General features: G+C 42.1%; 1 protein-coding gene across 14 annotated transcripts in view; it reads right to left on the bottom strand.

Moving 5' to 3' along the window:
- Positions 1 to 27,517, bottom strand: part of dst (dystonin) — a 98,994-nt gene that overhangs the window by 23,042 nt on the left and 48,435 nt on the right. For 10 of the 14 annotated variants that reach the window (XM_083922824.1, XM_083922814.1, XM_083922822.1 and 7 more), the window contains 29 exons: positions 23,287 to 27,381; positions 22,821 to 22,967; positions 22,504 to 22,719; positions 22,285 to 22,428; positions 21,964 to 22,197; positions 20,619 to 20,771; positions 20,272 to 20,505; positions 19,846 to 20,130; positions 18,710 to 19,258; positions 18,302 to 18,478; positions 17,321 to 17,444; positions 16,720 to 16,928; positions 16,305 to 16,622; positions 16,005 to 16,171; positions 15,730 to 15,886; positions 15,098 to 15,224; positions 14,882 to 14,932; positions 14,063 to 14,298; positions 13,789 to 13,918; positions 13,225 to 13,424; positions 12,621 to 13,119; positions 10,793 to 12,261; positions 3,853 to 4,014; positions 3,469 to 3,639; positions 3,018 to 3,184; positions 1,967 to 2,126; positions 1,399 to 1,725; positions 1,154 to 1,238; positions 110 to 351 (listed from right to left, as the gene is read on the bottom strand). In XM_083922824.1, coding sequence (XP_083778950.1) covers positions 110 to 351; positions 1,154 to 1,238; positions 1,399 to 1,725; positions 1,967 to 2,126; positions 3,018 to 3,184; positions 3,469 to 3,639; positions 3,853 to 4,014; positions 10,793 to 12,261; positions 12,621 to 13,119; positions 13,225 to 13,424; positions 13,789 to 13,918; positions 14,063 to 14,298; positions 14,882 to 14,932; positions 15,098 to 15,224; positions 15,730 to 15,886; positions 16,005 to 16,171; positions 16,305 to 16,622; positions 16,720 to 16,928; positions 17,321 to 17,444; positions 18,302 to 18,478; positions 18,710 to 19,258; positions 19,846 to 20,130; positions 20,272 to 20,505; positions 20,619 to 20,771; positions 21,964 to 22,197; positions 22,285 to 22,428; positions 22,504 to 22,719; positions 22,821 to 22,967; positions 23,287 to 27,381 — 11,235 coding nt within the window. The remainder of the gene's footprint in view (positions 1 to 109; positions 352 to 1,153; positions 1,239 to 1,398; positions 1,726 to 1,966; positions 2,127 to 3,017; positions 3,185 to 3,468; positions 3,640 to 3,852; positions 4,015 to 10,792; positions 12,262 to 12,620; positions 13,120 to 13,224; positions 13,425 to 13,788; positions 13,919 to 14,062; positions 14,299 to 14,881; positions 14,933 to 15,097; positions 15,225 to 15,729; positions 15,887 to 16,004; positions 16,172 to 16,304; positions 16,623 to 16,719; positions 16,929 to 17,320; positions 17,445 to 18,301; positions 18,479 to 18,709; positions 19,259 to 19,845; positions 20,131 to 20,271; positions 20,506 to 20,618; positions 20,772 to 21,963; positions 22,198 to 22,284; positions 22,429 to 22,503; positions 22,720 to 22,820; positions 22,968 to 23,286; positions 27,382 to 27,517) is intronic. The other 4 variants (XM_083922818.1, XM_083922819.1, XM_083922820.1 and 1 more) reach the window with 3 other exon arrangements.

The raw sequence follows: 27,517 nt of genomic DNA, 5'->3' as shown, positions 1-27,517 counted from the left end.
CACAGATGTGTTTTTGTAAAGCAGCTCACTGAGTGTCAGAAGTATTTGATCTTTATTATTACATGTGGTATTAATTTCCTCCTTAAACTTTTATTGTAGAAACTCTTACCTTCTGTCTGCTTTGTGCATGAATGAGCTGCTCGCCCACTGGGTCCTGGGCAGCAAAAGCGCTGACCTCAGCCTCTACTCTCTGGAGCCAGGAGCTCAGGTCCTCATGAGTATGCTGCAGCTTGGTGGAGAGACTCAAAACCCGCTCCAATGTCTTCAAAACGCTGTCACTCATGGAGCTGATCTCAGAGTACTTTGTTTTTATTCCGTCCAGTTTGCCTTGGATAACAACCACCTCATCACCTATAGAAAGTCAATTTTCATAAATTAATTTAGGGGGGTTCGTATTTCTGCCTCAGTATGGGGAAGTAAAGTATACTGCTAGCTTGACTGAACACAGAGCAGGAGCAAGAGGTGTGAAGCGTCTCGTACAAATTCTGACCGTGACGTTTCAAAGACAAAAAGGTGTTTGAGGCCACACATTTCAATGCAATAGTGCCTGGAACATGTCAAAAAAGAAAGAATGCCCCCACAACACATTAAAGAATTCAATTCAATTCAAAAAACTTTATTTGTCCCCGGGGGGCAATTCAGGATCCAGAAATTGATGTGCATCCAATTATGAACCCTTTTATAATTAAATAAATAGTTTGACTTGTTGGGAAATTCACTCATTCTCTTTTTCAGAGAGAATTCGATGAGAATATTGATACTATTCACATATCTCAATGGTAAGTTCTGTGTCTGCTGGAGCCAGCAGAAAGTTAGCTTGGTTTAGCATTAAGACTGGAAATGGGGAAGCAGCTAGTCTGGCTTTATCTAAGGTAACACCCTGGAGTCTAGTCTTTAAGGTGACAACAACACTGGTGGTGGTATCTTCTCATCTAACTCAGCAACCAACTGCATTTCCCAAAGAAGAAAAATGTCTAAATACCCTGGTGCTTTTCCAAAAATGCTTATTGACGATTCTGAAAAAGACCTTGTCTTCTGTTGTACTGTACCATGAATAACACAAGAAGCCTTTGGTGTGTACTACAGAGACATCATTGTTTCTTGAGAGTCAACGGTATGAACAGTGATAGGAAAGTCATAAAGTCAGACATGCCTGTTGTTTGCTTCAGAAGTTCCATCCCATTAGAAATGGCTTGGTCAACATTCCTCTTCCTCAACTCAATATCACTTTGAAGTGCCTAAAAGGAAAAACAACTTTGAAAGTCATTGAGAGTGACAAGAAACTCTCTAATATAAACAATACATGACACACAAATCGTAATAAAATAAAGTGAAACATGATTGATGCAACTTAAATGAAAGGATAACATAATGTGTGGCCTGAGGAGGAGTGTGTACCCGTTGTTCTGCCAGCTGCTTTTCTAGAACATCTATTTTGTAGTCCTCCACGGACACATCGCTCAGCCTCGTGTGGGCCTCGTTGAGCCAGTTCATGAGGGCCACTTCGTCCTCTCCAAAAAGCTGGGCGTTTGCTAGAGCCTGCTGCAGCATCTCGGCCCTCCTCCTGCATCGCTCCTGGAGCTCTATGTAACTTGCCTGGGCGACGTCCAGTTTGGACTGAACAAACTCCTTTTCGTCTACCGAGCTCACAGTTCTGAGCATCTGACCCAGACTGACGGCCTGTAACAGGTTTTTACTGTGATTCATAATCTCCTCCTCTAAGGCCTGACCACAGGGGATGGGAAAAACAAACCAGGGAAATATGACACAAAACACAAAACACACACACACACACACACACACACACAAAACAAAGATAAGAAACTGAAATTTAATGAATTACAGGATGGGAAATACTCAAAAGCGCAAACTTAAAGTAACAAAATTAAAAATAATGAATCTGGACAAAACTGATTGTCATAAAAATGAAAGACATATGGTAATGATCTAAGATTATGGTTACTACCTTGTGCTGAGAGATCTGATCTTCCAGTTTAGACGTCTCGGTGCCAATTGGTTCAGAGTTGGCCAGGTGTTTCTCTGTAGCGGCGAGCCACTCACTTAGGGGCTCGAGGGTCTCGTGGAACTGCTGAGTGACCACTAAGATGCTTTCTAGTTGCTTGTGCCTGACACATTTATGCAAATAGTAAAAGCAGAGGATTAGAAGCTAAGCATAGTAATGGAAAGAGTGACGGACAAGCTTATTTCAACCAAACCTATTAAACAGATATGTTATTAATGTTAACAACATCATTTTTACAACCTTGTTTTCACTCGTGTCTGTACAGTGAACACTAAGGGGGTCATCCCTATGGTCCCCAGTTGCATAAGCCTATGCCTCCGGTGATTTAATTCAGCATTTTGTTAGGGTTAGGGATCACGGTTAGGGTCAGGATTAGGGTTAGGGTCTACAAAGGCCTACTTGCCGGAGAATTCGGCATTGTTTGTGGAAAAAATAACAGACCACCCTTTTCTTAAACAAGGGTCCGATGTTTCCCGGTCACACACAAAGCAGGGTACATAGGACCCGGGGAACATAGGACCCGGGGAAGATAGGTATGCTACCACACTAAGCTACTTACAACCAGCAGCCAGTTAGCTTAGCTTAGCACAAAGACTTGAAATAAGGGGCGACGGCTAGCCCGTTTCCAGTCTTTGTGCTAAGCTAACCGGCTGCTGGCTAGCTTCATATTTACAGCAGAAACATTAGAATGATATTGATCCTCTCATCTATTTTTGGGTGAGAATTGAATAAGTGTATTTCCTAAAATGTTGAACTAGTCATTTAAGCTTTGGTAGGAGGAAGGCTAGGGTGAATTTAGGAGTTTTATATTTTTAAGTTTTGAATATTTCCCTAGATCCAAACCCAGGAAAAAAAAAACACAAATTCAATTTAGGGGAAAAATCTAAATGCTTTAAAGCTTAGGAAAACTTTTGATGAGCAACAATCAACTGTGAAGCACATTGAAGCATTGCATTTAGAAGGATGTTTAACTTGACATGGGTTCTATACAGACCTGTTTTCAGCCTTCTTGAGCAGCGTGTCCCACCTCTGCCCCAGGCATTCGATCTCTTTTGCAACTTTCTCCTTATCCACAGACTCTGCCAGTTCTCCAACCTTCTCTCCCTCTTTTTTTATCAGCTCCACTGTTGGCTTTCTGTCATCCAGTAGTCTCTGTAAGAGCTGTCAAAGGTGAACAAAGGAGGAGAGTTATTGGGCGCCTTGAACACACTCTGACCGCGAGCATGCTTGGTGGTGAAGAACAGTAAATCTAACAGTCACAAATTAAGTGCCCGTTAAACCAAAAGCTTTTTGTACAACACTCACGTTTAACAATGGATGTCAATTAAATAAGATGAATGGCAAAGTCATGATGTTGTGTGGATTTTTTCGTGTTGAAGTGGAAAGAGTTCAAACAGAAGTGTAAGTGTGTGTTTATGTGTTTGCACCACGTTATACCAGCTTACTTTCTGCTCTTGTATCTGTGCCTTGACCACTTTGAACTCTGCAGATGGAGGTTTTTGATTGGCCACAAGCTCCTCTGTGTCAGTCAACCAGCTGAGCAGCGACTCCAGAGCATCCTGAAACCTCCCACAACGCAACAGGGCTTCGTGCAGCTGGGCTGAACGCTCAGCAATCTGCAGACCACATGGTAAATATAGATGTCACCTGTTTTAAGCCAACTCAAAACTGCACCAAGTGACTCATCAAAGTATAACACGGTATTACACTAACAAATAACAAACGGATGAGTTATTAGACTGACAATATCTCTTTATAGTTTCATTAATGCCCACTATTCAAAAGCAAAGATCAGATATCAGTCAGACCAGTATTATAAAACAAACAACCTTTTTATTGAGGGTGTTCCACTTTGTGTTGACTTCCTCGAGGTCATCTTCAAGCTTCTTGGTGCTGGTGCCTTTGGATGCATTTTGGATCAGGCGCTGGCCGAGGGAACTGATGTCTTGAAGCTGCGTCTGCAACGGATCAATGTCCTCTTTCTGAAAGGCCTAAAGACAAACGGAACAAATCTGAATAAATAATTTATAAGTGCTCAAATTACAATGTCCTCAGTCTTATGTGGAGGTTTGTTAAGTGGATTGCCGTTCCAGTTGTAAAGATCAGAGATTTCATGACGCATTCGTTTCAGTGCTGGACCACATTTAGTATTTTAATTCATTCTGAGCATTTCCCCTTTTTAAAAAGTGAGTTTGATTACAATCTTACTCCCTGTCACGTCTTCTAAAAATAACTTTGTATTGCTGATCTTTACATAAATCTGTTCTCTGAAACAGATCAAAAAGGGAAGGATGAAAATAAGTAAAATTGGATGATTTAGATCTAGATTTAATAGGGTAAAAAAGTCCAAAACAATGCCAGGAAGTTATCCCGAATCCAGAGACACGATTGTCGCAACATCACCTTAAGTTTGGTGTTAGAAATCGCACTGACATAAACTTTCTAATCAGTCAGGAGCTTCTAGAAAAGTTGAGTTAACTATTACAGACACACTTCAAGTCTGAGCTAGTGATCAAAACCTATTTCACTCATTATTTAATCAGATATAAGAAAAACAACCAAGCCAGAACTGGGAAAAATTAATCTAAAGAGATACATGAGCTAGTGAAGCATGAAGGAATAAGGTATTTTTGGGCACCTGTGGGGAGAAATGACCCAAAGATTCCATTTCAGGACAAGCAGCGATGGCATTTAGTAAGGCCTCTATCTCCTGCTCTCCTGCGTTTTGGAAGGTCTGTAAACTTTTAGGCAGACAGGCCTCCACTGATTGCAGGAACTCCTCCAGATCTTCCATGTTGTATTTGGCTGCTCCTTGTTGCACAGTACATGGTTTTGTTTGCTGGCGGCTATCTATGGGTAGAGTTACAGAGTTTCCGTATGTCTCAGGCTGGGTCACCACCACACTGACCAACTCACAGTCCTCCTGAGATGACACGTCTTCTAACAGCTCAGCGGTGGACAGCTCATCGTAGTCTGTTAAAGTCCTGGAACGCCATCCAGAGTTTTCGTTTTGAGTTCTGGATGTTGCCCCCGAGGATAACCTCCCTGTGGAGTATTTGTACTCTCCATTGCTGAGTGTATCCTTTTCATTTAGATCCACCACACCGGATTCTGTTTGTCGCAGCTCCTGGACCAAGCTGCTGCTGTGATAAAGAGACCGGTTGTCCCTCTCAGGTGAGAAAGGGAACTCCTCCTGACCTGAGCTGAGCGATCTCCCAGTTCTCAGGTCCCCGGACATATTCATCGCTTCTGAAGACGAGAGGCTCCTTGTACCAGGGCCTGCTCTTTTGTGGGATCTATGAGCATGTCGCTCCCTCTCCACAGTTGGGCTGTACAGACCTGAGTCCTCTTCTGATGTCAGTGAGCTTGTCATACTCTGTCCTCTCCTGCCATTGATCAACCCCGGCCTCTCCACACTCCCGGAGCACAAGGTCCCACTACGGCTTGCATACTCGCCCATATTAGTGGGGGCAAAAGTTCGCCATGAACGTCGATGATGTGGATGATCCTTCTTCTCTCCTCCCTGGATACGTGACTTAGGCAGCACTGTATCAGTCGCCCTGATTATGTGCCCATTGAGTTTAAGTCCATCAAAGACGACACGTTCATCTAGCATGGCAGGTTTGCGGGTTCGTAGCTCAAACGAACTGGAGGCAGAGAGAGCTCCATTTCCACACAGGCTGCTGAGGTCTAATGTGCGGTGAGTGTACGGTAGGGTGCCTGTGAAGTGCCGGGAAGAAAGGCTGCCTTTAGAGCCCGAGTCTATCTGCTCGTTGAGCCGGACGGTGTCATAAATGGACCTCTGGGGCACATAGCAGTCATCAATGTTCAGGTCCTCCTCCTCCCCCTTCCCCACACAGGAAGGGTTTTGTCTGAGGCAATCTGGTCTGCTCAGCGGTTTGCCCATGCTAAAACAATTGTCACTATTCACTACAGAGAAAAGATTAAGGATGTAGTGAAAATACTTTGAGGTGTATGTTGTTTTAGTGCACGCTTCTATTTTCTAGTAATTTAAAAAGGAGCACAAAGTGACTGCTTTACATGAGAAGTAACTGTGTGCAAAATAACAATGTTCTCTTCATTTAAATAAAAAGTTCACAAATAAATAGTAAACGTATCTGTATATTATTCAAAATTACTATAAATCTACAATTGCCCTTTGAGATTTTCTTTTTTAAATGAACACAATTAAGTTGATCTAGATTTCTTTTTAAATAAAGGCTTTAGAAAAACAGATATGTCAAAGAATATTTAAAAAATCCCAAAGAAATGCTTTGGACTGTAAAGCAGCATTATACTCAATATTAGGGATAAATTATCCAGGCTTTCAATACAGTCACCTATCCCAGAAATATTCCTCTAGGGACTTCTCCATGCTTTGCCAAAATGTAATCACTATTCCTCTGGTCCAAAGTGCTTCTTTTTCCTGAAATCCTTGCAGCATCCAAGCGGGTTAAAGGAAAATCTTCAGTGCAAAGTGAAAATATCCACAGGCAAATCCAGCAGGCTCTAAACACCATGGGTAGTTCAGGGGAGAGCTGGTACTCCTGGATAAACAAAAAAAGCCTGCCCTTTCTCTCTCATTGCTCCCTCGCTATGACAGACACCCTCCTGGCAGAGGGTTACATGCCCCGCCCCCGCTCATTATTCAGACAACATCTGCCACAACTCCATTTGTGCTGAGAGCCGCTCCTGCACATGTTGATTGGTGGACACATGACCCTTTTTTTTCCTCCTTCCTAATTCCCCCTTATGTCAGCATGGCCCATATGACTTCACTTCTAAGCCTTCTCCTGCATCCTGACACAATCACTCACTTTACTTCATCTTTTCTTTCAGTGACTTAGGGAATGGGGAGGGGAAGCGATACGCACCAGTTTTTCTACTTCACAAAAAAAAAAAAAACCTAGACCAGGAGGCAGCAGCGGCTCCCACTCTGATGACATCACACTATGCTGAAATAGATACACATTTTTCCTTTTTTTTCTCTTTGCCCTCTGTTTTCTTGTCGTGGACGGTTGCTGTGGACCCTGCAGATATTCTTAATTACTGTGGAATGCTGAGGGAGGCACAGGTCCCAGGTAATTTAACACCGACAGCTCTGCCAAGTGCATGAAGGCTCTTTTTATGTCCAGTGACCAGGGGTGGGAGAAGAAAGCAGAACAGGGGGAGATAATGAAAGGAATTTATTTTTGTTTCCGGGATTGTCTACACCACAGTAGCTCGGAAAAGGAGCTGAACAATCACGACTTCTTTGTCCAGTTCTGCACGCATGAGAGGAGACGGAAAGAGGACGCTGGCAGAGATAAATAAGCAGTTAAGATCTGGTGGATTTTTAAAAAGGGATGTTCAGCCACTGAGACCTGCATACTTTTTTAAATATTTAGGCTTTTGAATACACATTTTCAAATAACACCTCATTTTACTGACTGTCCCAAATATCTTCTATACTTTGTAAACTGCATTCCATTTAAGCACTTCACATAACAGTGCAGTAGCATCTAAGAACCAAACCTGAGTCAATGGAAGAAACGTGCTATCTGTGTAGCAGATATCTGCGCACTGAGATAAATAATACTATCTTTAAATCAGATTATTTGTATTCAGCTGTAACTCCTAATAAAGTATAACTTGGAGGAGAACTTCCTGGATCATTAACTAACTTGTAACGTGCATAAATACTTTAATTATGTTCAACATTATTAAATGTGCTGCTTATTTTCATTATTAATCAGTTAATAGTAATTTGATCTAAAACAAGATGTCATACTATAGTAACAAATTTGACATATTTAATTTGCTTGTTTTGTCTGACCAAAGATATTCAGTTTACCATCATAGAAAACTACAAAAATCAGCAAAAATACATTTTCGTGAAGCTAGAAGCAACAATTGTTGTAGATTTTGTAAAAAAAAAGAAACTATATTTACTTATACATACACTTGCTAAGATTTATTCAGTTATTATTCAGCAAACCAACAAGGCCGACTATTATATTTACTATAAAATAGGATAAATCTGCTCAACTGAGGAGTGTACTGAGTATTGTCTTCAACCTTGCAATGCTTTTTTATTTAAGTTTAGGACTACTTTAATACTGAAGATGTAGGTCTGCATTGGAAACAAAGACTAGAAAATTTTGATGAATAGAAAACTCAACATAATTTCTTTACAGCAAAACAATGTGTACTCTGCCTGCACAGCAACTCTCCCACACAAGTTTCATGTTTCACTTTAAAAGAGTGTGTCATTACTATGTGGCAGTGAGTCGCCAACACGACTGCAGGTGGTCACGATGACACTTTTTGCCCTCGTTAACTTCATACAACTGGGATGGCTGTAGTATGATTCAGATGGAAGAAACTCCTTTCTGAATTTATAAGAGACACTGATGTAATGTCTGAGAGCACAGACACCCACGCTAACCCCCAGTGGTGTTGAGTCACTAGAGCTGCCCTTTAAGGTACAATATACATACGCCAGGACTCCCTCAGCCCCTCCTGCGAATCTCATGTGAAAAACAAGAGTAAACACATGAAGTCAGGCATGTCTCTTTCAAAAATTGACCTAAAATGGTAACAGCACATGAAAGAGACAGATCCAAGTGCTGTCTTTCTCTGTTTATTTCTTTCTCAGCAGCTGCCAATAAAGCCCACTTATCTACAGAAATAAGAGCCTGAGCCGCTGCACATAAAACAGAATATGACACAATCATCTAATGTTTTCATGCTGCAACTAAATAAAGAAACAACTCAAGTTCCAGTACTGCTTGGATTGGACTTTGGCAGTTCTTCTGATGCTAAGTATTGGTATGAATAAGTACAAAGGGGTTTTTCCACCAGCAGCTGAGGCCATATATGCCCTCTCAACCCAGACTTATGACAGGACAAAGAGGAGGTTAAAAACGAGCACCATGACAACGCTGCTCAGCAACAATTTGAATCAATCACTTCTTTAATAGTTTCCCTACAAAGCATTTAAATCAAACTCCACCAAACAACCCCCACCACCCCACCCCACCACTGCTACCCCAGTGATATTTTAATCCATCTCAACTGGGGGTTTGGATGAAGCCCACTTGCATGAGTGCAGCACCCCGGTAATTACAAACAAAAATCTCTTGACCTATATCTATGGACACATCTGTGTCATTTGCTGTTTACATTGTTGTATCTTAATACTACCTAATACTATAAATGAAGACGTGTTTCATAACGTCACTTCTAAATATAGGTTAATCCTCTTTTGGAAACCTCCACAGGAATTTACAGGCTTTTAAAATATTTTGCATCTGTCGGTAAATCTTGCTAATGGCTTTCCCTTGTTTTATCCCTCACTGATGCCAACAAAGGCCTCCGCAATTTTAAAGATAATGTGCAGAATCAGAGTAATTGAAGACAGACCATTAGGACAATCAGGAAGATGTGTGGTATGTTTGTACTATTGTATATATGATAACCTATATTCAATTACACAAAAGTTACATTTGGACTGCTGGGCTTGCACCAGCTATAATATCTGCTAGTGTCTTAATATGACCAGAAGCTTTAATGGAGGGTTTCAGGACATTTTAGTGGTCACACAGTGGTCAACCATTATTTTACAAACTGGAGTCCAGCGTATGTCAAGATGGTCAAATTACCACCAGGCTACTCTAATCTTAGAGCCTGAGATAACGTCAGGCGATGAAGGTTCAGATGTAAAAGAAGAAGAATATCGATGTTAAGAGATCAGGATGCAGGCCCAGCTTCATTATTGAGACCATTGAATCAAGTGACACCCTGCTGGCGACCACCTGGCTGTGACGGTCCATCCCTCCTGCACCATCGTTGCATATGGACCACAGTTCTTTTGTTAACACCAGATGCCCTTAATGAACCAGCCGTCCCTAGAGGATTGCCATGTATATAGCAAGTGTGCTCAGTGCCTCAGAGCCTGCTTAAGCTGCCCCAATGCAAGGTTTTGTGGACAGACAACATAACAAAAATATTAACCTTTTTAAATATATGTGCAAGCCAGGAAGGAATAAAGTGTTTAGCTAAGACTAATTCATAGCAACAATAAAAAGAAACAGTAACTGCCTGTTTTAATATCAAAGGGGACATTTGTCACACTGGTCAAAATAAAATTTGGATAAAAGAAAAAGATAATAAGATGAAGGTTTTTATGTTTAAAAACAGAATTTTATTAACCAAAACCAATGTATGCATGTTCAGAAAAGGAAGGCTTTTCTGAAATTTGTTTTAGTTCTACTTTATGTGAACAAATTGTAAGTCATGACCCCACATGACTCTTGTGCTTTATGTTCGGCCTAATTACATGTTATTACTTTCAGCAATTCATCCCACTGTTGTCTTTATTATTGTTGTCATTTTTTTTTAAGTTCAAAAAGATTCTATTGTTTAAGAATCTTGAATGTGACATTTCAGCTTATAGTACATTGTATATTTTGGGGGTATTAGCCAGTTGGTCCTCCACAGTTGGACTTTGGGCTCTCATTTTTAACTTCTTTTAATGTTGTGTAGGCCAAACGATTTTAAATAATCAGCAGATTAATCAAGTGTTGAAATAATCATTGGGTACAGCCCTAGTCTATATAGGAAAGACAGTTTATGCAAAAAAAGAAAATAACTGACAAAAACTGCTGCTCTGATTTCACATATACATCATCCAACTCCATCAGTTATCATCATTCAGCCGACTGAATTTAATGGCATTCCTTGTTTAGGCTTAAACAATGAAATAATTGTTAAATTGGGAAACAATACCTTAAAGGCCTCCAGCTGTTGATTGATGACGTCTGTCTCCATGCCGACTGCCTCCTGCGACGCCTCCTTGCCCACAGCACTGCAAAGTGTATCTTCCGCTTGGTGGAGTTTACTGTACAATTCCTCCAGTTTGGTGAGAGTGCTCTGCACCTGCACATCTCTGCCTTTAGCCCTGTCCAACAGTTTCCCACACTGCTTACTCAGAGCATCCAGATCTCTTTTCAGGCCCAACAGGTCAGGTGAGGTTTCAGTCTCTAGCATCTTCTTACAGCTGTCTCCAGCATTGGCCGTGTTGGCTGTCAGCTCTTGCAGCTTAGCCACAAAGCTCTGAATGCTGTCCTGCTGTTCTTTGAGAGTGGCCAAGTCGAGCTCCACAGGAGCCATGCTGTCCAGTTCATCATCCAGGTCTGTGAAACGAGTGAACATCTCACGGATGCGGTTTTGAAACTGCCCGATACCCTGCAGTTTGCCCTCTAACACTTGGCACGTCTCCTCTAGTTTTTTGTTAAGAGTGCTGTAGTCTTTTTCCATGCTGTCAGCCTGAAGCAAGAGGTCTGTCACTCCATCAGCATCTGGGACATCAACCACAAGGTCCTTGGCCAAGGTCTTCAGGTGCTCTACTTGGTTCTGCACGCCCTCTAAACTCTTGTGTTGGGCTTTCATGTTGGTCAGGCTCTTGTTGCTGTGTGCCTGCACTCCCTGTGATTCATAAGAATCCACCTGCTTCTTGGCCCCCTCAAGCTGACCATTTGCCTCTTTATAGGCATCATTAAATTCCTTAACTGTGTGTGCGATCCTCTCTAGGGACTCCCTTTTGCTCTGCAGACCCTCCACTACACTGTCCACTCTTTTGCCAATGCTAGCCTTCTCCTCTTTGATAGCTTCAGTGTCTATGTTGGCCACCTCGAGAAGGCTATCTGCAGCCGCGTTGAGCTGCTCCACCATCCCTCTGTGCTTGTCGACATCCTTTTGGAGAGCTTTCACTTGTGAAATCGAGCTCTCCACGGCCACCGGATCAACAATGAGTTTGACTCGGCCCTCGCTAATTTCACACTCTTGAATCCAAGAGCCGAGCTTCCCTGCGTGCTCCTGATACTTCAGAGATTTTTGCAGAGCCGTCTGGAGTTTGTCAGCTTGTTCCACAGAGCTCTTCTTCACCTCCTCCCAGTTGGAAGAGAGTGCAGTAAGCTGCCCTTGTAGTGCCAACTTTTCTGCCCCGTCAGTGTTCTGCAGAAGTGTCTCCCCTTCCCCAATGATTGTTTTATAAGCTTCCTCGTGTTCACTGAGAGCCTTCTGGAGTTTACTGTGCTCCTCCAGAGTTTGTTGCAGGATATCCACCTTGGCAGAGATAGGCTGGGGCTTAGACTGGTCCTGGAGCTTCTCACCCAGCCATGACTGGAAGTCTTTGGAGGTCTGATGGAACTGCTGAGAGCTGGCAAAGGTTGAGTTGAGCTGCTCGATCCGTTTTGCTTCAACAGAGAAATGTGACAATTAGTGAGTTAAATGCTGCAACACCTCTCAAGCAAAAAGTGGAATCAAAAGGGTAGCTAAGAATATTGTTGCATACAAATCATTCTACGTTTCTGATATAATGATAATGATTATAATGATACAAGATTTCAAATGAATTATCAATATAATTAATTGTAAAAAGGAATGAAAAGAGCCTTGACTAGAGTTTAGTTCACGAGTGATTGTGTCTTCTACCATTTAGCCTGTTGGGAAGTTGTAAACAAAATACATTGTTGTGTGAATCAACACAAATGGAATGATTCTTTCTTTCCAAACACTGCAACACTTCAATATTTGGTTAAGTTAAAAGGCCAACCTGCTTTCTCTTCCAGCTGTTTGAAAGGCTTGCTGACACTCTCCAGCTGCCTGGCCAAGTCTGCTTTGAGATAGTCCTCAGTCACCATTGCTGTGAGCTCCGCGTTAATGACCTCAGCCTCCTTCAGCTTCTTACTCTCCTCTCTCAGCTGTGCCGAGATGTTGTGAACATCCTCTAACTGCTTCTTCACAGCATCAGGCTGGGTGCTGTGGCCTTGATGGGTGGTAAGCTGATTCTCCAGCTCCGTGGCGGTCTGACTGACACTCCTCAGTAAATCCTGAAACTGCCCCGTCTTTACTGCGGCCTGGTCGATGAGGCTGTCCCGCTGGTCCAGCTGTCCTGTGAGGCCTTGCCACTTTTGGGTGATGGAGGCGAGTTGATCCCTCACCAGCTTCCCACTTGAAGGGTCCTGGTTGCTTGAGGAGCTCAGGATGGCAGAAGCGGTTTCCTCCAGTTGCTCATATTGAGGTTTGCGGCTCTTAAATTCATTCTGGAGTATCTGAAGGGCAAAAAGCAGTCGAGATAAACATTCCTTCAGAAAACCACAAGGTGTTCTTGTTCCTACGAGCCTCAAGCTATTCCCAACAACAGGCACCGTGCTTACCTGAACTTGTTGCTTCTGCATTTTAAGCATGTTCGGGTCAATCGAGAGGGGTCCGAGGACACTCATCATCAGCTCCTTCTCTGACAGCCACTGACCAAGCTGCAGCTCAGTTGATTGGAAGATGTCCAGGTTCTTGTTGGATTGCTCTAGGTGCTGCTTCCTCTCCTCTACAGAGCCACTGATATCTTCCCAAGCAGCATCTGAGCAGGAGGGCAGGACAATCACACCAGTCTGCATTAGTCAGCATAACAACACCTTTCTATCCACCTTCCTACTGTTCTCCAAGCGAACCTCCCTCTGCGCAGGACTTGGCACTGCAAATGTGTTAATCCAACTGGTGTGTCAGAGAGCAGGTACTGAGACAGGTTCTGCATGCACATGGTGGGAAGAGGACTAGATAAACTCTAGCAGCTGGTTGAACATATTATTTTGTAAAAGCTTTTACTCAAAGGCCAGTGCTGTAATGAGATACATTTTTCGTCAGCGGGATTCAACATACTTCTGACAGTTTCAGTGACATAAATCACACAGGGCCATCTGGAGACAACACCTTGGCGCCCATACCTATTTCAGCCAGCATCTGCTTCCATTTTGCTGCCTCTGGGGAGTTCGGATGAGTCTTAATCAAGTTGAGGAGCGTCTCTCTGAGCTTCTGGAGCTGCTCCTGCTTTTGCTTCATGCCATCCTCAAATGCCTGAGAGAATAAAGCAAATTATATATATATATCGCTAAAATCCTGTGATCTCATTCGCAGCAGAACAAAAAAAATCAGTGAGGAGTGTGTGCAGTTTCAGAACATAATTAAACCATTTGCTGAGTGCCAGCGAGCCTTCTGTACCTTCTGCTGTTCAAGCTGTGTTTTCACTGAATCTTTCTCTGTGGCTGCATTGCTCCAGGAAGCTGTAGTCTTTTTCAGGTCCTTCAGCCATGTCATCATGTTGTCCGTCTCCTTTTGGGCCTCATTCACCTCCTGCACCGAACTGCCTAGCTCTGCCACTCGACCCTTGAGCGTCTCCCCGAGGCTCGCGTATCCCTCATTGACGAATGACATGTTCTGCTGAATTACCATCAGCTCTGAGGACATCAAAAAAAATTAAATCAAGTTTCCTTACCTCGAGATTATAGTCACTGTCCTCATGAGGTTAGGCTATAAGTGAGGCACTGGTAATGTACTAGCAGTCTGATGGTACAGCATGTTCAGAATATAAGTGAGGAAAGGAACACTAACTCCCTGCAAATGGAATTGAAATATTTGTGGAAATTGTCGGCTGATGTATAGACTCAATCATCTTCTTCCATGAAGCCCAATGAATATAACTTCTATCTAAACTTATCATATGTCCCCCTGTGTGTGTGAATGGATGATTGGGCCTTTAAATGTCGATTCATTTATGAAAAATCTCAATGGGAAATGATCATTTGCTCCCTATGGAGTTAGGATGAGGCTTTATTGCTAAATTGAGACATTAAGAAAGTAATAACTGTCTAAGTTCCTGCAACTTCATAACTGATAATCTGAACATACTGTTGCGGTGATCTTCAAAAGTTGTTTAGCATAGAGCCCCCACAGCCATAGTCGTGCTTTGAAAAACAGCCATAATACCTCCACAGCACACAAATAATGCATATACAATGTAATTCATATACACTTGATTACCTTTATTGGTTAAGTAGGAATGGCTCGCTGGACCACCACCATTAGTAAGAGCTGATGCAAAGACATAAGACAAAGTTTGTGTAAAGGACAGGCAGACTGTCTGTCCTTTCCCAGATCTCTAATGGTTAGTGAGAGTTCAGACAGTGCACCCAAACACCATGCTTCCCCTTTCCACTGAAGGTCAAACATATGAGGTGAAGTAAGCTGATGTTGTACCTGACTTGTTAGGGGTCTTCGTCTTGGCAGGTGACGTGAGGAATGTCATGAGGCTGCAAAGCACTGATCCTTTACTGTTGAGGTCTTGGACAGCAGGTTCTTTAGATGTCCACTCTTCTAGTAATCCCTGATTAATCAGACAGACAAATGGTATAGGAGTATGGCACTCACTCATAATAACGGTGACATCTTAAATACCACATGAGAAAACGGGATAAACAAGAAAAAAAATGGATGACTTTGCTTCTCTAAGGTTCTTTATCTGCATTTGTTGCTACTTCTGTGATATTTTCTGTAACATCCTGTGAAGCAAATAGTCTATCTGCTGGACAACATAATGTTTCACTCCCAGATCTGCCCTGTGTAAACACATACCATCCATCTGTCATTAGTTGGCACAGAAAGCAGGTTCTGTTGGGATGGAGGAGAGTTTAGGGAGGATAGGACTATTAATCTATTAAAAACACACTTACATCTATATATTGCGAAACACATGGACTCCTCTACTGTTCCGGATGCAAAGTGTAACGTCAGTGGCTTTTGTTCCAGCACTTTAAGTGCATTTAGAAAAAATATCTACGAGAATAACACTGTCTCCATAGAAGACTTTATTTATTTCTCTTCTTACTCACAGTGACTATCTGTAGGTCCTTCTCGAGAATTTTCACACTGCTACTTGGCTGAGCTGCGGGTACTTTCTCATTGGTCTGCTCAAGCCACTTGGTCAGAGTGTTAGCTGCAGATCTAAACTCCCCCAGCTGGTCCTGACAGGATGATACCTCCTCTTCCCTGTAACAGACAAGAATCACTCATATCACGCACAAGTCTGTACGATATACAAACATTTGTTCTAGTTCTTAAAAGTGGACACAAGAACCTTATTTTTCTCTCCCCTGTCCCAACTTACTTTTCTTTGACAGTGTCTTTGAAGGTCCTGAAAATATTTGAGAGATTGTCCATCTTGCTCTGGATCTGGGCTTTGTTTCCATCAGGGCTTATTTCAGACAGCTCCTTGGACAGAGTCCGCAGCTTCTCCAAATCACTGGCATGTTCAGCCATCTCAGCTTTAGTATCCTACAATGAAATTAAGACTAACAGTCATTAGCAGTATATAATTAAATTTTTGATGAAAAACGTTACATTACTTAAGGACACCAAATGTATCCATGTATGGTGATAAATAGCATCAGCGGTTTACATTAGTTACCTGCATTAGCTGCGACAGTTCATTGAAAGTTTTCCCCGGCCCATCTGTCTCGTGTAGATCTTGTGAACGCTTCACTACAAACTGCTGAACTTTATCTGCAACCTCCTCAAACTGTTCCACCTTTTCCTTCAGCTGCTCCAGCTGGGACACCTTTTGTTTATGACTGTCACAAGCATCAGAGAAGCGCTGGGAGAGAGCTTCCATCTTAGTCTGCAGAAGGGCAGCAGCAGAGGGATCTGCTGTCTCCACAAACTTCCTCACCTTGGCTTTCATAGCTGAGATGCTGCTCTGGCGACTTGCTATGTCCTGCTCTAAAGCCTTAAAGAAAAAGAAAAAAATCAAAACACTGATAGCGTAAAATAACACATACAGTGTCTAGTTATTGAACGGCTGAAATGATGACAAGAATACATACTACTTCTTTGCTGAGGATATCTCCAATAGATGCAGAGTCCAGGGGAATTTTTCCTTTCTCTTTCACACTGGCCTCCACTCCCTCCATCCATCCCATCATCTCATCTAAACCATCCTGGACACTCATGGAGCGAGTTAGGGTGATCTGCAGTTTCTCATTGCGATCACTCACAGACTTGGACAGGTTGTCATAGCGCTCAACTATGTCATCTACAACACGGAGAAACAAATCAGGTCATGTTTAAAACTGAACAATACTCTCATTGTTTGGGACATCATCGTGATACAAACATTTCAAACCAAAGAATGATCTGGCATTTATGAGTTTATTAGGGCTGTGATCATAACAGAGGGTTACAGTTACTAAAATGTTGGTAGAGTAAAAGCGTGAAATCTTCACAGAGAAATGCACAACGCCCCGAGATCAGAGCAGACTTGGCTTTTTGGGGAGGGGAGGCTTAAAGAGACAGGCGCTAAAACAGTGCGTTTCAGACAGAGGGTATGAGAAAAATAATGTTTTTTGAACATAAAAAAAAGCATATAAATGTGTACCAGCAGACACTCAAAATACAACCTGCTCCCTGCTTGGATTCTTTCCTCACCTACTGTCTCCTGGATGTCATCCGAGTTGCTCAGCAGGTCTCCTTCAGACGTTATTAAAGACTCAGCTGCTTTGCGTAGTGTGTCAATAGCAGTCTGATGTCCTGTCATCTGACCTTGTAGGGCCTATGGATCAATGAGTAACAAGAGATCAGAGAAAAATAAAACTGTATATTTATACTGTACAGATTATGCCTTTCAGCACAAGAATATCTGGATAATATCTATGGAAATATTGAGTCACTCCACAGATATGGTTAGATGTACCTGTCTGCCTCAACTGTTACACTTACAGAAAGGCTTAAGATTATATGCAGTGTAACCAAAGTATAGTGTTCCTTGGTTGGCCCACAGGCGCCTCTTATCTGGGCATATCTATGCTGTAAGTCACTACCTCCCTACAGAGAAATGTTTAAGCTACCCGCTGCCAAAAGCTCTGACAGAGACAGCATCGTTTCTTATCCTCCTGTAGGAGTATGTAGGCCACAGTTAAACTATTCACATGTGGGTTTGAATTTGAACACAGAGCTAAAAATAACTATGTTGTACTTAAGTCAGTGGAAACACTGTATATGGTAAGGCAGGTCTTTTGTGCTATGATCTTATAACCCGGTCAATGCTCCACATTCTGCATATGTTACTTCTTAACAAAGCCATTCTTTATTTCTTTACTTAGACTAGTCATAACCTAATATCCGTTAAATAATTGCTGCAGAGCAAAATCACCTGGGGACAAATACCATTTTATCACTTCCTCTTTGAACTGTATATCTGTAATAATCTAATTTTCAGCAAAACTTAATGCATTACATGGAGAGAGAGAGATCAAAAGGCCTTTTCTCATGTGACCCCTTTGTTGAACTCAAGAATTATAGAGGCCTCACAGATATGTGAAAAACTGGACAGAACAAGATTTAAAAAAGACCCCAATCTGAGATAAATCTGTACCGATACCGAGGCAAGGCCTGAACACTTTGTCTTGCCTTGGTCTCCTCCAACTGTTTCTGTAGTGTCCGCGGGTCAGCTGCTATAGCCTCTGACTGCTGCTTTCTCGCCTCCTCCTCTGAGCTGTTGAGCCACATCAAAAGACCAGCGCTCGAGTCGTCATATTTCTTGTATTTGTCAACCACATCCTTGAGGTTGTTGCCGAGCTGATTGCACTGAAACAAAGAAAATTATATGATACTGTGTGTGTGATAAGATATTCAGATAACAGATGATTAAGTGCACAGGCTCAATGCATAAATGACCATCACTTTCTCTGACATTTCCACAGTGCTTACAGAAGAGATTGTGACGCATTAGTTTTAAACGAAGACAAATGCTCCCACTCAGTGGCAAGAATAAGTCATTGCAACCTCTAAAGATCCATTCAACCACAGACTAAATACCTGTGAATGTAGTGTTTTGTATTTGCTAGCTGCTGATGCCAACTTGTCCTTGACAGCAGAACAGGCTCCTGAAGTATCTACATCCAGCAGAGCGTTCTTAGCTGCAGAGTCAGCCAATCCACAGGCGTTAGCCACATCTAGCACTTTCTGTCCCGACATGGTGATGAAGCGTAGGTCCCCTTTGTGAGAAATCACATCTTCTGAGAAGCTTTTCTGCCTCTGGAGTTTATCGCTGAGGATATTGAGGGAGCTTGCAGGAGCGCTCATCTCCTCGATCTCTCCCTCTGCCTGGTCTAACCAGCTCTCAAACTCCTCACAGTCACCCTGGAATTTCTTCAGCTCCTCCTGGACGCACTGCACCTGCTTCATCTGCTGTTCAGCCTGTGTCAGCGAGGCCTCGTAGCGCCCCTTCAGCTCCTGGATGTTGCTCTGCAGTTTCTCCTTCTCCTCCGGAGACAGCACGTTAGCCTGTTTGTCGAGTAGAGCCTGAGCCGACTGGGTGGCCATGATCAGATCCTGCTGCTGGGACAGAATTTCCTCATGACGAGCCTGTGGGAACAATTTAGCTTTGAGGACACAATACCAATACATATAGCTACAATTATTATCTCTCTTTACACTTATTAAAAACTCTTTTCTGGTTTCAAAGGCGCGTATGCTGTATTGGCGTTCCCTGTTTCTTTAATATAACATTTCTGCTAAATACTATTAAACTAAATTATCTGTTTTTTTAACATGTTATTTTAATTAAAAAAAAATGTTGTCATCATTTAATTTTTTCCAGATAACAAGCTCTAGGTAGGTTCTTCATTTTCTATGAAATTCAATTTTGTTGCTTTAATAAATGTTGCCATTTACCGTTCAACAGATTTAAAAATGAATTACAACATATATTACTTAATCTGACTTTGGAAATATTGGCATTTCATTACTACTTGTGTCTTTCAACTTTACATTCAAGCCTGATGATCTGCCTCAATTATTATTATTATTAATGCCCTGGGATCTTTATTAACTGTGTACTGTTGAGAAAGGAAGTCAGTACCTGTGGAAAAGCCTCAAATGTAAGTAAGAACAGCTGTGGTACAAACATTAGACAACACTCTCTATACATCTTTGCAACAAACCAACTATACCTTGACCCTGTCATACTGCTTATCCAGGTCCAGCGGGGCGGCGTTCTTCCCGCTGGTCTCTCTGCCAAAATCATTTTCAGCTGTCTGTAAAGCGTTTCCATTGGCATCGTCATCCTCTCCTATCAGTCCCGTGGCTGAGGTTTCTTCTGGCAGGTTTCCATTCTCTTTACTTATATGGTCAGTTTGATCCAGACCACTCTCCTTTTCATTGCCTATGTTGGAAATCCAGTCCAGGAGACCTTCAATTTTGTTCTTACTTTCTTCAAGCCGCTCAACAGCTGCTGCCTGAAAAGACAGATGGATTACATATTAACAAAATACAGATAAAATCCAGTTTAGGAATATGTTAATTACACGGTAACTAATAACACAAATTCTGATACGTTACATAGTTTGTACATATATTGGGGTAATCTGAACTCTGACCTTTTCACTCTCCTGTTTTATGGCTGTGGTCACAACCTTCTCCAAATCTTTCCTGGACTCCTCAGCCCGCTGGTTGATGAGCTTGGCTTTGTTTTTAGCCTCTTCCAACTTGCTTTCAATGAGGGCGATTTGATCTGGCATCAGCTTGCTCCGGTTTTCCTCCAGAAACTTTTTGGTACTGGTGATGACCTCATTCAAGGCACTGGCGTTTGTCAATACGTCTTTTTGCAGAGCCTTGAAATCAGAGAGAAGGAATAGGGTTGTCACAAGGGGAAATGATTATAACTGATTATGAAAACTTGGATACATACTGTACTTCTTAAAAGCAAAGGGAAAGTATTTCAAACCTGATGCTCCTGCTGGTACTGCTGCAGATCTGTGACACACTCAGCGTTTTCAGCCTGTTGCTGATGACCAATCAGCTGGTTTTCTGTCAGGGTGAGATTGTCACACACTTCCTCCAACTTCTCTGCAAACTCCTTGTGTTTCTCCAACAAAGACTGTTAATTAAGAATTTAAAAAAACACCAAGTAAATATCACACTTTGGCAATGAAAGACCATCATTAAACACACACATAATCAATTCATTAACATGAAACAAACCCCCAAACCCAACAACAGTCACATAGAGTGTTGATCCTATGGTCCAAACAGCCCAGTCAATTCATTACGCATACGTCAAAACAAGGGAGGAGAAGATATTCAAGCACTAGAGGTACCACAGAAATCTTCTTTAGTTTAAATTTTCTTTCATCCTCATAGTGTAAAAATCTAGTATGCTGTAAACATGCTATTTCGCCATTCGCCACTGGTCTCGTAATGAAGCAGATCATGTCTAGCGTGTTAATGGGTTTGTTGTGTGTGAAAGTGTTCCAACAGAGAAGGTGCATTGTCCACTGTTAGTTGTTCACTTGGGTCTTGGAGGCCTGTAGGATACAACCAGCACATAGAGTTAGTCTGCAGGAGTGATCAAGCAAGTGAGCATGCAATGTTAATATTTTTCCTAAACATGTAAGGCATTCACAGCAGAACCTCTCAATCGGAAATCCTGGAAACAAAAGCCAATAATTCACTTCAGGGTACATATTTAAAAAATACACTGCAATATTTTGGTAAATGCTATAAACATGGGGGGTACTGTTAAATACTCATTACTTGGAAAAAAAAATCTAATTTCCAATCAAAATCCACAAAAATCAACATAGAAGTTCAATATTTGTACAAAAAATGTCTGTTTAGAACATGGGGTAGAGATGCACTATTGGGTATTACAACAACAAACACTTGAGTCTGACAAAAAAAAAGTTTTTCCCTGCCAAAGAAATTACACTGAAAAATGATTTAGAAAATGGATCACCAGAAAAAATAAAAAAATCTTACATGCCTATTCTCAGAAAACCACATATGTGAAATGGTTTGTCATAAATCTTTTTTAAAGTTTTTGCTCATAATTCTGCATGTACTCCACATGCTCATTCAATATTTGAGAGTTGATCTACTTTTTTATTCTAATCCCCAAATCATACTAACAAGGCTTAAATGTGACCAGTAGCATGGCCTATACAGCCCACTCTTCATGCACTGTAAGCATTCATGATCAATTTTCATTTTCATTCAGCAAACCAGTCGTCTATACTAAGTTTGTTTAGGGAAACATCTTGGGTTTTTATTGTATACATCCACATGCAGACCTTCTCCTGGCTCTCCCTCTCCCTGGTGTCCAGAAGGACATCTAAGGCACTCCTCTGGGTAACAAGCCTCTCTGTCTGGTCCCTGAATGATCGCTGTGTGGTGCTGAGGAACTTGAGGAGGTAGCTGCTTTGAGTTGGACTCAGAAACTGAGCGTGCTCAGAAATAAAGCACTGGATATCAAATGTGACATCCTCTAACTTGAGCCTGGCTTCTTTGAGACTGCTCTCCATGACCTGGAAGGAAAGATGGAAATATACAAATTACGTTTCTGTAGTTACTGTATTTACTGGATGTTTTGAATAACATTCATTTAAATATACCTTGTTCTGTTGAATCAAATTTTTCAGTGCGTCCACATCACATGAGTTCAAATCCACATCACACATCTCTGAGTTGTTTTGGATTAGGCCTGCTAGTTCATCAAGATCATTAAGGTGTTTCTGGTACGTTGATTCCAGATGTACCTAAAATCACATTTAAATTAGTCAATAGCTGATGCAAATGTTACATCAATTTAATTTCTAGCAATGAGCATTGACCTTTCCTGTTTCCATTGCTTGAAGTAGGGAGCGACTCCTTTCTGCGCACATTTGGGAAACAGCAGTAAGATTTGGCTCTAAATCCAGATATGTTGTGGCCAAATCTTGATGGATTTGTATGGGAATGTCCTCATCAGCAGAATTTAAGAGCCATTTGGCTTTCTCCAAATCTGCTGTCATAACCCCAGACAGTCTAGAAAGTTGGGACTCCAGAGACTGGATAAAAAAAGCACATTTGGTAAGGAACTAATGTATGAATGGATATACTCACGTGAATATTTTAGAACATACACTGTTTAATATTGTTAATGTCTAACCTGGAAATCCTCTATTTGAATTTGCAGTTCTTCCATGTTGTTGCTCATGGGTGCCTGGATTAAAAGGTCTTTTCTGATATCTTCCAAAACATCAGCGTGATCCTGCAGTCTCCCAACACACTCCAAAAAATCCTGGATGGAGAACAGCTGAGGTGAGAGAAAACACAAAACAAAAGTAGAGCGTATTTTACTTACAACAAAGGGAGGTCATTATAGGGCTCATACTTTGTTGGGTTTCTAATAAACATGTGTACATGCTTTAATTTTTCAGAAGTCCTGATGGCTCGTTTAAAGGCACAGTTACGGTATATGGATTGTGTGCATTTCTCTATGGATCGAGTGTTTTTGATACTTTCACAACATTCATAAACTGGAGCAGCTTGATCTGTTTTATAATCAAAAATGCCATATAAATCTCACTTTCTACAATATCTGACCTTGAACACTGAAACAAATGAAAAAGTACCTTATTTTTGACCTCCTCAACTTTGCAGGCATCTGAGCTGTCAGATGACTGAGGAGATGGTTGTTGACTTCTGGCAACAGAGCGACCCGAGTCATCTTCTGCTGACCCCTCATCTTCTTCCTCTGAGCTCTCCTCCTTGATGCTCTCCAATATGTGCCGCCGCTCCTCAAGAGTGTCTTCCCCCAGAGAGTCACCGCCCAGAGCAATGTTCAGGGTGTCCATCACTTCCTGAAGCATTGTAAGGTCTTGGCTTGAGGAAACAGTTCTAAGAACCTGCAGCAGTTGCAGCTGGATATTTGGAGAATCCGATTTCTCTGTCTTTTCACTGATGTCCTCTCCCTGCAGTATCAGTTCTGAGTTTCCCATTTCTTTGTTGGTTAAACTGAGGGTGTTTTGCTTCAGCAGATCCATGAGAAGGTCTGGGTGACTGCTCTCTATAAGTCCATGAGATGTGGCATCCTCCTGAAAACCACCTTCGTCTGAAGGTTGTGAAGTATTCTGAACCACAGCTAAAGTGTTTTCACTGTCACAAGTTTGTGCTTTTTGCAAATCACTGACATCAGTCCCCTTTGCAATCACTTCCCCGTCGTCATCTACATGTGTCCTTGCAGCATTGAAAAACAATGAAGGAGCTGAAGAGGAAGCATCAGATGTAACACAGCTGTCTGAGAGGAAGTCAGTATCTACCTGGAGATGCTCAGAAGCATAAACAGCTAATATCCTCTCTTCAGGTAGAATATCTGATGCTAACCTGTCTCCCTTTATAATATCAGACTGCCCTGAGTTCATTTCCAACGCAGACACATTTCCGCCAATATGTGCATTTTCTTTATCACTTGCTACCTGTGCATTTCTTGACACAGAGATCTCTTCCAAATCACAGATGACTGTGAAAACGTCCTCACGTTGCCTCTCTGGGGAAAGACCGTCTGTGCTTAACTCAACACCGTCTGCAGCACTGTGCTGTGAACCTGACATATCTTTACCGGCCACAACTGTTTCAAGAGAAACTCTGGTGGTAGTTAGAGTGCAGTGCTCTGATTCTTTTACATCCACACATTTCAGATTAATAGCATTTGTTACAGTGACTTCATCGTAAACAACGGGTGACTGCGGAGATCTCTCACCAACGAGCGCGCTCTGAGCATTTTGAGAGCAGCCAGGCTCATATCCAACGTTCAAATCACTTTCTGAATGGAGTGCTGCTTGATGAGGTAATGTGATTCCGCTGCCACCTTCTGTAATGTTGTTGTTATAGTTACCATCACCCAAGGACTCTGAGACGATTGCACTTTTGACCAAATCTCTGGGCGATGAGTAATCTATAATTGGAGTTAGCTCCCCGTCCAAAGGTGACTGAGCTGCGTCATTATCAGTTCTACTTTCCTTCGTGTCTAATTCACTCTCACTAACAGACTGAGTTCCCACTTGGGCATCATATCCGGCAATAAAAAAAGCATCATTAGTGGGTGAGTTGCAAGATCTAAAGGTATTACTTGAAGTGGCAGATTGAGTCTGGCGTTCTGGATCAGTTCTGATGCCAGAGGTTCTGTCACTCAAGCTAGATGGACATGACTGGGTAGTTGGAGCAACGTTATCTATTACAACAGCTGTACCCGTCGGCTGGCTATTGATTACACCCTGTGAGTCACTGTCCTCAGCCGGTAAAGGCGATTTGTCAATGTGACTAAGACACTCTGCGTGAACCTGACTCCATGAGGAGGGTGAGATCATCGGAGACTTGTGACCGCTAAGTGAAGGAGGGGAATCATGTCGATCATTACACATCTCTCCTACATTTCCTGTTGTTTCACAATCTACCTCTGCATCTCCGTCTTCACTCTCTGTCTCTTTGTTATCAGCTTCCTCATTGGTCTGATCAAGCAACACAGCAGTAACCTCCCTCTCAGTCTGCCTGTTTTCTGCTTCTTCATTATGATTAATTAAATGCAGATTATGATCATCAGAGATGGAGTGAGTGCAGTTTTCTTCTGGGTAAATGCTGGCTTCGGGGTCTAAGTCAATACGGTCTTCTTGAACTAATCCAGGCTGCAAAGACTCGCTGATAGAAATGGTGCCACCAGACATCAATAGGTTCTGCTGTTCCATTATACAAAAAGCATTTGAGGATATGGCTCTATCTAATACTGGGGGTTCTTCTCCTACAACACTTTCTTTTTCATCTGACTGTAGGTCAAGCAGTTGCAGTACTGTCGTCTGGTCAAATAGGCCATGAATGAGAGCTGCCTTCGGGTCACAACTCCGCCCAGAGGTGACATCTAGATGTTCTCCTTTCAGAAGACCAGTAGCGCAGTCTTGCTCATTTTCACCCTCCAACATGTCCTCCGAGCATAAAAACTCACCTTGGGTAACATATGTACCTTCTGTTTCACTGCACAGTGACTCAGCGTCAAAGTACGGTAGCGTTTGACGGCAGGATTCTACTGAACACTCAGAGTCAAACATTATGGACGGTGAGCTGTTATTTGTTCTGTTCACAGAGCATAACGTTTGAAAGACAGGTGTCCCTGGAATATCAAGACCTTCAGCACCGCCAACATCATTTCGGAAACTATTTACACAAATTTTCTCTGCATATTCATCTGACTTTGTGCAGTCCGTGTTGTTTTGAGACATGGTTTCCTCCGCTACATCAGGCTCTGGGGTATCCATGTCAATGCCATCATCTACTAAAACTTCCTGTTTAAGAGCATCGTCATCTGCGTAGGTTTGTTCATTAAAGCTAATACTGCCGTCAACTGAGGAAACAAAATCATGAGGATCAAAAGCGTGTTGCGTGTATTTCATTAAGTCCTCCGTTTCCTCATTTATGTGTAGGGGTGTCTCTAAATCGACCTGTTCTGAAATATGACCAACATTGAAAGTCAGAGAAGTTACACTTTTCTCAGTGTTTTCAGAAAAGACTGAATCGTCAAGAAAGATTTTAACCATTTTACTCAGCTGTCTATCGAGAATTAAGACCCGCTGTCCTGACTCTGGATCTATGTAACTGTTCAACAATAGGTAGGAGATGAATAGCCGCTTTGCCTCCGTGTGAGTAGGGATGTTATCAACTTTTATGCAATCTGCAGCATGATGGCAGCCATCAACTATGAGTTTTTTGTACATAAGCCAAGATGAAAACTTTTCATTAAGGTGATCAACATCAGGAAACACATCAGGAATTTCTACAGATTTCAAGACCTCTGCTGTAAAAGTGTCAATCAAACCATTCTGAATGGCAGTGCTGATGTCTACCACCTCTGAATTTTCTGGAATGTAAAATGCTGTTATTCTTTCCCGATTTACAAACAGTGTGCTGGTAAACTCATCCGTGGTGATTTGTTGGTCATATTGGAATGAGGTGGACACAGTTTGGGTTTCCCCAGGAGGCAACACAAGTCCCATAAACTGCTGATGATTTTCAAGCACAATGAGTGTGCTACTAGAGCTCATCAAATCACACTGAACTGCTGCATCCACCTTTAGCCCATCACTCATCACATCCTCTGACATGGTCTCCTGATCACAAAAAGACCTCAAATTGTTAATATCCCTCCCTGATGTCAGTGATTTATTTCTGCTGAGGCATTCTAATATCAATCTGTTGACCTCCTGCACAGGCTCTAAAAGTGACACATCTTGAGGAGCGCTGGGATTCATCACATCCTGACAGGTCTTCTGCCTCTGAAGAATCTCTACATAGACCGGAGCAGGTATTAAACCACACTGAAAAGCCTTCTCCAGGGTCAGTGTGTCCCCTGTGTAGCACACCTTCAATCCATCACTGACTTCTTTGACCTCAATCATCTTGATGATCGGGTCTTCACACGTGGCCCCTTCCCTAGCCGATGTGATGTCAGAGAGTGACATGGAAGAAACTTGTGAACTCTGTATGTACTTGCTTGCGTCGTTCAACTTTGGCATGTGGCTCATGGTGGATTTATAACTTAGTTCTTTGAAAGAATCATCCCAGTCCAGACAGACATGTGGTGAGGTCACAGGTTGGGAATTTGGGAGGGTGACCCCAGTTATCTGATTATTCAGGCCAGTCATGGGCCCGGCCAAAAGCCCAGCATCACTGGATTTAGAATCCTAATGAAAATTAAAAAAAAATGTCAAATTACTGAACTGCTTTCAGAATCACAATCTGTATTATCTGCTGTTTGTCAAATTTGCATTTAAAGTATTCAAAAGCAAGACAAAACGTATACTCACCACCAGATAAATA

This window comes from Echiichthys vipera (assembly GCF_963691815.1).
Source record: "Echiichthys vipera genome assembly, chromosome: 11".
NCBI lineage: Eukaryota > Metazoa > Chordata > Actinopteri > Perciformes > Trachinidae > Echiichthys > Echiichthys vipera.
This window is presented reverse-complemented; position numbering and strand designations above follow the sequence as displayed.